The 12,048-nt window shown below is 35.1% G+C and overlaps 1 protein-coding gene across 31 annotated transcripts in view; it reads left to right on the top strand.

Annotated features, from left to right (window-relative positions):
• MYCBP2 (MYC binding protein 2) overlaps nt 1-12,048 on the top strand; it is a 198,400-nt gene that overhangs the window by 54,249 nt on the left and 132,103 nt on the right. For all 31 annotated transcript variants that reach the window (XM_065056127.1, XM_065056062.1, XM_065056297.1 and 28 more), the window contains exons 12-17: nt 1,669-1,873; nt 3,919-4,083; nt 4,795-4,953; nt 5,222-5,426; nt 6,148-6,293; nt 8,406-8,507. In XM_065056127.1, the coding sequence (XP_064912199.1) occupies nt 1,669-1,873; nt 3,919-4,083; nt 4,795-4,953; nt 5,222-5,426; nt 6,148-6,293; nt 8,406-8,507 (982 nt within the window). The remainder of the gene's footprint in view (nt 1-1,668; nt 1,874-3,918; nt 4,084-4,794; nt 4,954-5,221; nt 5,427-6,147; nt 6,294-8,405; nt 8,508-12,048) is intronic.

Here is a 12,048-nt window from a genome sequence, read left to right as displayed (position 1 = left end):
TTTAAACCTATTCTTAATGATTTGGTATGTTGTTTCTGCTCACTGGAGACTGTTTTTCAGAGACATTGGCATTATCACTGAAATTAAGAAATATTTTTTCTTATTGTCACTGACTTTTTTTACCTTATTTACTGTGCTTCTATTTCAGCTTGTGAAACTAATGTTACTTTATTTGTATAAGCATAGATTTTGTTTTCATGTGTTCAGAATTGTATTGCTTTCTTGGAATGAAGGCCTTGCTTTGTTTCTAACAAAACAGTGAGGTTGGTCAAAATATTAATAAGCTTAACTTTTTTCTTAATAAAATTTAATAGTGTGAAACAGAATTTAGAGGTTAATTTGACCTTCAGATTAAATGCCTCTTCAATATAAAATTCACAAGTTTCCCAGTTTTGATATCTAAAGTTGTGGTTTTAGGTTGAAATACACCTTTATAAGATGGTGAAAGATGGCTTTAGCGGCCCATATAGGTTAACACACCCAGTTCATAGTACTGTTGAGTTGCTACTCAATTGTAGCATGGTTCTAGAGGAGACTTCTTAGTCTGTATAAGTGGTTTTGTGTTTGTTCATGTCACAGAATCACAGTATGTTTGGGATTGGAAGGGACCTCAAAAGATCATCTAGTCCAATCCCCCTGCTGGAGCAGGAACACCTAGGTGAGGTCGCACAGGAACATGTCCAGGCGGGTTTTGAATGTCTCCAGAGAAGGAGACTCCACAACCTCCCTGGGCAGCCTGTTCCAGTGCTCTGTTACCCTCATTGAGAAGAAGTTTTTTCTCAAATTTAAGTGGAACCTCTTGTGTTACCCCTTGTCCTATCATTGTTGGCCACCAAGAAGAGCCTGGCTCCATCCTCATGGCACTCACCCTTTATATATTTATAAACATTAATGAGGTCCCCCCCGTAGTCTCCTCCAAACTAAAGAGACCCATCTCCCTCAGCCTTTCCTCATAAGGGAGATGTTCCACTCCCTTAATCATCTTGGTTGCCCTACGCTGGACCCTCTCCAGCAGTTCCCTGTCCTTCTTGAACTGAGGGGCCCAGAACTGGACACAATATTCCAGATGTGGTCTCACCATGACAGAGTAGAGGGGAAGGAGAACCTCTCTCGATCTACTAACCACCCTCTCTTGTAATACACCCCAGGGTGCCATTGGCACAAGGGCACAGTGCTGGCTCATGGTCATGTGCAGCATTTTAATCTGTTACTGTTTACCTGTTATGTGGCCATTGTACATTTACTGAAAATAAGTTTTAAAAATGTGTAATTTGGTGTATTTAATTATTATTGCTATAATACAATCTTGTTTTTACACAGACCAGACATTTATCTTAAGTGTTTTAAATGCTTAGTTTCATCTGAATAGTTTCTTCTGAAGAGTTCTTTCTTGTGTGTTCAGTTCATCTTGCCAAACAATTATATATGAAAACTGTGTGGCACAGTAGAAATCATATTTCAAAACAAGCAGAGTCTAATCAGAATGTTTCCCACATTAAGTCAAAATTAATGGGTGTGTAGGACAGAGATATAGAAACAGTGTGAAGAGCGTCAGGAAAATTTCTGTGTGGTTTGAAGTTACAGGATTTAAAAACAATGCAGCTGTAAAAATTAAGCAAGTTTAAAGTGTCGTGGCATAACTGAAAATGATAAACTGTTTTATTCTAGATCTATTACACTGGCAAATATCAGAGCCTTGGAATCAAACAAGGTGGTCCTTCAGCAGGAAAATGGGTTGAACTCCCAATCACAAAATCTCCAAAGATTGTTCAGTTCTCTGTTGGACATGATGGCTCACATGCCTTACTTGTTGCTGAGGATGGAAGCATATTCTTCACAGGCTCTGCGAGCAAAGGAGAGGATGGAGAATCAAGTACGTATTATGCTTGTTTGATCAGTGATTGATAAAAGCCTATTAACTATTTTAATTTGAAAAGTAGAGTTAAGATTTTCCAAGAACACCTAAGCATGGCATTGGGTTTAAGTATTATGCCAGCCACGGGTCCTGACAACCAGTGAGTTGTCAGCCTCATGATGTGTACATTTTAATAGGATAATGTATATTTCACAGATAGCATTTTCATACAGTGTTGAAGCGTAACTCAAATTCAGATTAATCTCTCAATAATGTTCTAATATTGTCGTGTAATGTTACCGTTAAAATTAATATATTTTTCACAAAGCAGGTTTGTGGAAAAGCTCGGTCTGCTAGCTATAGAATTTGAAGACATATTTAATTAGACTGACATTTTTGTGCCTCAGTGCAGTTAGAAGTATGATTAATATCACAGATAAATATCAGTTAGAAATATGATTTATAACACTCAACTGTTTGTATGAAAATCATTCTATCAGTAGTAGTAGGTGGTTAGAATTTCAAAATTTATTTAAAATAGAATTAAAAAATTGATTTAAAATCTTGATAGCAGCCGTAGAGTCCAGATTTGTCTCGATCAACTGCTTAGGAATTTCACCTCCCAAGAGACTTGTTAACAAAAACTCAGTAGGCTGCTTATGTGAGGCATAGCATAGCTCAAGCAGAAACAAAGCATATTTAACTTATTATTCTTGTGAAAGATCAACTACACTGACAATATTCCTCAAGAATCTGTAGATTTTCCCATGTAATATAACTAAAATACAAGCAAGAATTTATTTTAAGGTTTGCTAATGCAAACAGAATGGATTCTTTAATGTGTTCAGGGGAGAAGTTAATAGTAGTACTCCTGTATAAAAGTCTGGATGACAAACATGGTATGTGCTATAGTAACTTTGTAGAGTTTTCCTAAATTCAAATGTGCTGAAAACTCTTTAGGACGAAATCATACTACTCCAGTAAATGTAGAGTAAATATAAAAGATTCAATCAAAAATATTTCAGGCAATACTTTTAAAAGCACAAATTTCAATATTTGTTTGCCCAGTTATTGGGAAATTATCCAAAATATGATTAAACTGATTATTTTTGTTGTATATTCAATTGATCTATAATTTCAGGTGAAACAGAAGTTTAGCATTTTGAAGTATATTGCTGTTGCTTCTTTAGTTTAAACAAGCAAAATTTAGGTGAGAAAATTCCGTGCTTACTGGATCTTCTTTCTGAAGAACTTGCTGATCAGGGTCGTTCTGAGTTTTTGTAAGTTCGGCCCTCTTCTGACTCATGTGGTTCTTTGACACTCCATAATTTGGCTCAGGGTGGATGTGCATAGGTTGTGGGGTTTTTTGTTTTTTTTCTTTCTTTTCGCTTGATCTCTCTTTAAACCTGGGCAGAGAGACTGGGTTTCTGTCAGCAGGGTACAGGTGTGTGTTCTGTGTAGAAAGCTGGTAAGTACCTGGCAGTTCTCTGACTTGGGTGAAAATTCACAGACAGTAATAGTAGCTGTTAGTTGTTTTATCCAGTCTTTAGCTACTTTGTTACTGTTCTGTTTGAGGACAGATTGCAAACAATGTTTTTGGTTTAGTTTTGGGTTGGTTGCTTTTTTAAAGTACTTTTTCTTCCCTTTTTCCCCCTTTGGGAATTTGTTGTGACTTAAAGGCTTTCTAAACATGGTTTTAATAAATAGAGAATTTATTAGTTTTCTCTGTGAACTTATTTTGCATGCATATATGTTCTTCTCAGATGACAATGAGGACTTTTTTTACTATGTCCTGCTTTGTAAAGTTCATAAAGTTAGTTCAACATATATGTAAAAGAAAAACTTGAAGAATCATTACTGAAATATACATATCTAATCATGACTTTGTTTACTGCTGGTTTTTTGAGAGAATCCAGTGTAATCCAATAAAAATTAGACCAGATCATAGAGATGGTTATTTTTTTCAGTAAGGAGTCTGAAAACTACCCTCTTATTATAAAACAAATGTTATTGTGCCTTTGAATGTGTTTTGATAGAATGACTTACAATTTATTTATTTACAGCTAAAAGCAGACGGCAATCAAAACCTTATAAGCCTAAAAAAATTATAAAAATGGAAGGAAAGATCGTCATATCTACAGCGTGCAATAATGGAAGCAGTTCCGTAATTTCAAAAGATGGAGAACTCTACATGTTTGGAAAAGATGCCATTTACTCTGATAGTACAAGTAAGTTAATGTTTGTCTTTTAAGTGATTTCTCAACCAGGCTAGTTGTAATTAGTCTGTAAGTATTTTAGCCTGTGGAAACGATGTTTGTGTGTTTCTTACTCTTCTGATAGATTTCTGAATTTCTGCTGATTCAGACAAATGTGACAGAAGGATAGAGAAGACAAGTGTCCGTAAATTCTGTAAAAGTGTATTGCAGCACTGGTAACAAGTACCTGAATGAATGCTTTCACTTAGAAAAAGAAAAAAAAAATCATTTGTTATATTAATCTGACACTAGAAGGCCGTGCAGGGAGTAGTCACAGAAATCAGACGTGTTTTTATGAACAATGGCTGCAGGAAATCAGGCCTTATATGTTTCTTTGCTCACAAGACAGCCTGTTTCGAGTTTGCATGTGATTCAGTACATCTCATTTTCAATAAAATATAAAAGAAATAAACCTTGATGTCATTATGACTCCTTTAGAATTGTTTCTTGGGACAAGTGATTTGCAGTAGTGTTTGATTTGGTTTTGGGTTTCCTTTCTTTGCAGGATAAACAGCCTAGGCCTAATTCTTCTTTCACTTCTTATTCTAACACTTCTTCTTTTAATATCTGCTGGTTTTCTCACTTGCCATTAATCTAGAAATTGTCACCCTCCACTAGCAATTCTGTTATATCGCTGTCAGGTCGAAGGTGCAATTTACCACTCAACTGTTTTATGTTTTACAGGTTTAGTAACAGATTTGAAGGGCCATTTTGTGACTCAAGTAGCCATGGGCAAAGCTCACACCTGTGTGTTGATGAAGAATGGAGAAGTTTGGACATTTGGTGTAAATAATAAAGGACAGTGTGGTCGAGACACAGGCTCCATGAGCCAGGGAGGAAAAGGTGAGAGACCTACATTTTTTTTCCTTTTGTTTTGTGTGCTGGAAAATATCACAAGCGAAAGCATAGCTAAGCATTTTATTATAAAATATAATTACAATGCTAAAACTTGTGTACATAAAACACGCTTTAAAGAAACAACCAAGTATGGATACTTTCATTTCATTTTCTTCAAAATGAATAAAACTCTGATCTACGAGTATTCTTCAGAGCTTCCTCAGTAGCCACTGTTGGCCTCAGAAAACAGCTGTTTCTTGTTTCAATATCTTAGGTTTTGGAGTTGAGAACATGGCAACAGCAATGGATGAAGACCTAGAAGAGGAACTGGATGAAAAAGATGAGAAGTCCATGATGTGTCCTCCGGGCATGCATAAATGGAAGCTGGAGCAGTGTATGGTGTGCACCGTATGTGGAGATTGCACAGGCTATGGAGCGAGCTGTGTCAGCAGTGGGCGTCCTGACAGAGTACCTGGGGGGTAAGGAAGCATCTGGAAATAACACTTGCTGCAGGGTGGTGAATGGCTAAAGCATACGTTGAATGTAAACTGGTTTTGATATGTTCTTAAACTTCAATCTAAGATAATATTCCATCTAAAAAGAGTCTGTGCTTCTAAAATCGGAAGTAGGTTAAAGTTTTTGTAAATAGCTTGTGGTGGTTGCAGATGATTTAGTTATAAATGCCGTTTTTTTCCCATTTCTTTAGTGTGTAGCTCTTTATTAGATAGAAACTGTTGAATATGAACACTAATCTGTCTCCTGAGAGAGCTGCTGGCTTTGAGATAACCTTTCTTCTTACTGTGGTGGAAGTTCTTTATCTTGCTGTTGCAGTTGCTTTTATCTATTACTTCAGGGTTCAGCGGCACAAAGGGCCACCACTTTCTGTACATATTGCTGTTACTATTTCTCCAGCATTGCATGCGCTCATCGTTTTCTTGTTCGTGTTTTCATGTAGTGTATGTTCAATTAAATGAAGAAAAGTTAATGCTTAGAAGTCAGTTCAGAGATGTATGGTCAGCATATGCTCCCTGGCACCGCACCACAGCATCTAGGATTTAAACTAGCTATACTTTTTATTTATCTCAGGAGAAAACTACATGTTCATAGATATAACAAGCTAATAATGTATATTTCAATTACCAAGGCATCGGTAACGCATGAAAATAAAAGGTAGTGATAAAGCAACTCTGTTTGCTGCAGAATCTGTGGCTGTGGCTCAGGTGAGTCAGGCTGCGCTGTATGTGGCTGCTGCAAGGCGTGTGCTAGAGAACTGGATGGCCAGGAGGCAAGACAAAGAGGAATCCTTGATGCTGTAAAGGAGATGATACCTTTAGATCTATTGCTGGGTAAGTGGTATCCAGTTAACAGGATGGCTTGTAATTTTCTTGTTTACTGCACTTTTTTTTACTCAGTACATCTGCTTATGCTCTTTAATAAACTCAGTCCTGCAGTTGACTTTTGAAATTTGAATTGGCATAACAGATTAATTTAGAAATAGGTTTGTTCTTTTCAGTTAATATTTCAGTTAGTATTTCAATTCTTCTGTGTGGTAAAACTTAGTATCTCAAGTAATGCAGTTCTTTCTTTCTAATCAAATTACTGAACTTTCAGATTTAAAGGACAATTTTAGTATATTACTGTTAAAATGGATAAAATGTTGCATAGCAGCCAGATTTATTTATTGGTGATATAGCAAAGTGAAATTCATTCTGGTAAGTGAAATATTTTTAACTTGCCCTTACTGTGGACATGTGTGCCATTTTGACCTATATGGTTACTATACTAATGCTGATACTACAAAGTTGATCTTTTCCTTTTTTGATAGCCTGAATGTTTTTCTATAATCTTTTTATCAGCAGGGGTTTTGCAGTCACAGAAAAGACATGGAATACTGTTTCTTGAAAACTTTTTTCTTTTTCCTCTCAGAAATTATCAGAAAGAAAGAGCTGTCAGGAATGTGTAAACTACGTTTTAAAAAAAACAAAACCAAAAAAAACACCTCCTGCCCCTTCACCCCACGAAAAATACCCACCTTAGGGGAAACATACCAACTGGTGTGTTTATTGGAAAATATGTTTTGGGATCTTGCCTTGTAAGATCTGTTGTCACAGCATTTTTAATATTGTATTCTCTCTACTTACAACTGAGTGATTACAGGTCTTGGGAGATCAGACTTCTTATTTTTTAACATTTATATTTACTTAGAGCCCTTAATCCTGCCTGTATGTAGTATCTGATATAGAAAAGTACCATAAAATAATCAGATGCATGACTTTAAAATATTTATACATCTCACCAATTTGGGGGATGGGGGTGGGGGGGGTAATAATATTAATAAATTGTATTATATATACGAAGCAAAAGTTAAATAGAAACTAGTAGGTTCTCTTGATAAATTAACACTAAGGACTCCAAATAACTTCACTGTGCAGTCCTGATACTTCCATACAGATATTTCTAAATGTAGTTTGCTTATATATGGCTATGACAGAAGTAGGTTTGTACTGATGGTAACCATGGCATTAGCAGCTCAGCCTCATAGCTCTCTTCTTATGCATGACCAGGGAGGAGTTCTGGTTTTTGTGCTAACGTCTGCTTTGCGAACTCCTCTCCTAGAAGGACAGACAACAGCTCTTGGCCCTGTGTTGGGCTTGGCAGTGTGAGGTGAGGGCATTGCCCACATTTGTCTGCAGAAAAGTGACAGTGCCTCCAGGTGGAGTTTTTATTTGATACTGGAGGCGAGGTGTATTTTTTTTTCATGTTGTTGCCATTTGCTGAAAAAATATTGGAAAAAGGTAGGTTTACAGTAATTTTATTATCACACTCATTCAAGTAATGTTTTCTGTTTAAAAAAGTGTGTATCAGTTTGTTTCAAATTCCTGTTACATGAGCTAGTTTGAAAGTCAGATTTGTGTACATTAAAGTAATTGCATGCTCCTTAGTAAGCACGGAGCACATAGTGGTAAAGCATTCTTAAAATAAAAAATACCTAATCTATTCAAAATTTTAAAAATATAAATATTTAAAATTTTTAAATATTTATATAATTTAAATAATATATAATTTAAATAAAAATATTTTAAAAATATAAGTAATTTTATGCTTGTTTTAATAATAATCCTTTCTGAAACTTTTTGGGGCAAAATTGAGATAAACATGACCACGCGTAACTGAATATAAATATATATATGCCTAATAGAAAGAAAGTACTAAATACCATTCAGTGATGTTCAAATGGTGGCAGATCAATGAAAACTGGGAACTTCAGATATAAGGCCTAAAACTCTTCTCCAAATTTGCTCAATGCCCTTCATTATTTCCAAATACTTTGTCAGATTCATGTAAAGAGCAGGCAGTAAGTAGGCTTCAGTTTTTATTTACTTGACTTCTAGAGTTTATTACCATCATAACAATTTTTAAATACAGTTTTATGTATTTTATTTTCTCAATATATGTAGCTGTTCCTGTTCCTGGCGTTAATATTGAAGAACATCTTCAGTTACGTCAAGAAGAAAAGCGGCAACGTGTGAATAGGAGACATAGATTGGAAGAAGGAAGGGGTAAGTGACTTTCTTATTGATGAGAGGCTTGAATAGTTTAAGCAAACTTCTTAGTCTGTTTTCTAAGAATGGAAATTAATTAGTTTTGCTCCAGTGAGCTAATACAGTAACCAAACAAAATTCACAACCTGAATAGCCATCTTATGCTGTTTAGGCTGCTTTTGGATATTTGTGGAAAATGTGCATGTTTAATGAAGTCTGCTTATAAGAATCAGAATTTTAATGGTGGAGAGTGGCGATTTATATCACTTTAATATAGTCAGCTCTCATCTTTTGCTGTTTCCTAGTTGAATAATAGTTTTAAAAAATGTAGAAGCTGGAACATTGTTTATATGAAGAGTTTATATGCCTTTTTGTATGAAGACTTGAAATGACAGCAGGCTGGTTCAGTGCTAGTTACCTATAACATGAATAACTTTGTTACTATTAAAGTATTGAGTTCCTCTTGTATACTATTAAGAGAATGTATTGTTTTATAAAATGAACTTCTGTATAGTTAAATAGCATGAAAAAATTTATACATTGAATTAAAAACCAAACCAAAACACTGCATCATTTAAAAGTTTTCTTGCCTTGTCTATTATCTACCGTGGGAATTATTGTTGATTTTCCACACAAACAATATGTACTTTAACAGGTTTTCAGTACTTTTCTTGTGTTTTTAATACCTCTGTGTCTTAAACTTTTAAATAATGGAAGTTGAGAGATTTGGACTGATACGAATCATATTTTAGTGAAGCATTATGATTTGCTTGGTAGGATTATTTTGTGTTAAGAAGAAAAACAACTATTGGAATTTTATGCTCTTCAGTTTCCTGCTGTGTTCCTTTTAGGAATTAGACAGTGTTTTTACTCAGATGCAAAACATGCATTGTGATCATGCTTAGTTCCTAGACTCCGTGCGAGTGAATCTTGTGGGGAAAATTGTGGCTTTATTTCACTTGCTTGTAAGAAATTACTTGTCTTACCACAAATAAGGAACAACAAGGGAGAGAAGGCTGACAGTTTCATATGCATGCGGAAAAGGATGCAATATTTATTTTTCTTTGAGGCTTTGTGGTTAATTTTAGTTGTGAGGTGGAGAGGGGAAGCCTTTTTTCTTTTGTCTAAGTCATGTTGGAGCTGCATTGCATACTGCTCACAAATATTAGTTACAGTTAACAATAATTTTTTTCTTAAATATGCAATGAATACCTGGATATTATTGAAAGCTGCAGCTACTCAGCCTGGAAAGGTAGTGATGACATTAGTCAGTTAAAGGCCAGACTGACTCTGTCAAGGTCTTCAGATACGCAGTGTTCTGTTTGTTAGGGTTATGATTTTTGGGTTGTAGTGTGCTAATCTGTGGCTTTTATTTTTCATGCCAGATCAGTGCGAAACAAAGCATGTGTAGTTTTTGATAGTCAGGAACAGGATCCATTACTGAATGTTGCTGATGAATCTTTAGTTACAAGGTGACCTTTATTTAATACACCTGTTTTCAGTAGATCTGGAATGTCTTATAAACAAGAGGACTATGAAATATTTTGAAGGAAACATGGGAATATTTCATGCCTAAAGCAAGCAAGCTAACAAAAAATCACAAAGAAATCTCTCACTCATTTTCCCACTGAATGTTTTTAAACTGGAATAAAGTTTAGGACAAAGGTGTAAGAGCACAAGTGCCAGAAGTACACTGGTTTCTGCACTGCAGGTTTTTAAGTGGTCTAATTGTTTGTGCTTCTTTACCAAACCTCCAAATTTAGTCCTGTTACAGTGACAGCTGATTTAAAATATGTTCTCATGATCCACTTGAATTAAGGGAGAAAATGATGGTTATGTCTACAGGTTTGACAATCATTTAAATCCTTCACGAGATCAGTTGTGGTTTCTTCTATGGAAGATGAGTATGCTCATCTTTATATGCATTTTTTCTGCAAATATGAAGTAATGAATTTCAGTATTCTGGGAAGGAGAAGTAGTTGTCATGAACAGCTACAATATCAGTGGCCTAGTTAAATGTTATCTTTTCAGTCAAGAGCAGTTAACTAATCTCAAACATCTTCCAAGCCAAAGTAACCTGCTAGTGTTGTGGGGGACCTGTGTATATGCTGTTCAGCAGCTCTAAGCTGAGTGGTAAGTAACTTCAGAAATTTTAGGCGCTTATGATGATTTGTCTGTTTTTTACCTTGAAATGGCAGTCACAACAGATTAAATTATACTTGCTATGACAGAATTGTAACCAGTAAATGTTTTTTTATGTTTAGAATCAGTTATTCATGTTACTTCACTCAAGAAATAAATTTTATTTTAATGACAAATTAGATCCTTAAATTAACAGTAGAAAAAAGTTTCAGTTTGGGATTATAGATCTATTATTTACAAAACATATAAATTTCTTAATATTGGTTGTATTTCTTTGCTCTTTTCAGTGCAACAAGTGCATACAGTATGTTCAGGTGACTAGTTTTGCTCCTTTTCTCTGATGGTGGTAGAGCTACTTCACTCAGCTGCTTCTTTCTGCTTCTGGCTTAATGGCTGTTGCAAGAGCAGTGAAGAGGGCTCACAATCAAGTCAACATTTTGGAGTCTGGTGTATGACCTCTTGAGAGAGAAAGCCAGCTGCATTCATCACAGCTTCTATGCTAAATCATAATTTCCCAACATAATTATTGATTGATCTTTCACTGTTTTTCAAGTTCTGGTGAGAAGTGAAGTAGCTGATGTACCATAGAAAGAAATGTTTGTTGTTTTTCAGCCTAGTTTAGAACTTGATTTGAGTGGTGGGAGGTGAGTGTAGGAGTAGCTGCACTTTATTATTTTCTGTAGTAATGAGGAAGTTTTGTATGTTAAAATGTTCAGAACATAGATTATTTTTCCTTTCCTATCAAACACCAATTATTTATTAGTCTTGGGGGTATTAAATTATTATTAAATTAAATTGCCTTGATGGAATACAGAAATCCCTGGGCCATGTTGTATAATTAACACAGTAAAGCTAAGATTACCATTTATTGGGTGAACCAATCTTGAAAGCTGTTCCTACAACTTTTTCAGATCGATATTTGAAGTAATAGAATTTAGAAGCAGTCTAAGATTTCAGTTTGTTGCTTAGAGGTAATTATTTTTTTTTCAGAAGGCTGTGAGAATGTGGAAATAGCTTTTAAAACAAATTATATTTAACTAATACACTAAAAATACAGAAATAACTCTTAACACGGAGATAATAAATGTTGTCTTTCTTCACTGGTATTTCACTACTTTTGTTTCTCAGCCTATGATGTAAAAACCTTTAGAGGTTCAGAGCTGAGCTACAGATTTGCTGTGTAATTAACCAAGGTTTAGCTTTTGATACCCCTTTAAAAAGGGAAGATTATTTTCCTTCAATCTTACTGTGCTTGGAACAACAAAAAGCCCACAGGAAGTTGATAATTTCATTTAAAGCTCCTGTCTGTTGGGGGAATATTATCTGAGGCTGCCTTTATTTGGGCAATTCCTTTTTTTTTTAAATGAACTGATTCAGTTAATACTGTAGTAGGCTGAGTATCATATAAATCTGTTTA

This window comes from Columba livia, chromosome 1 (genome assembly GCF_036013475.1).
Source record: "Columba livia isolate bColLiv1 breed racing homer chromosome 1, bColLiv1.pat.W.v2, whole genome shotgun sequence".
Lineage (NCBI taxonomy): Eukaryota > Metazoa > Chordata > Aves > Columbiformes > Columbidae > Columba > Columba livia.
Note: the sequence above shows the minus strand (reverse complement) of the source record. Positions and strands in the feature narration are given on the sequence as shown.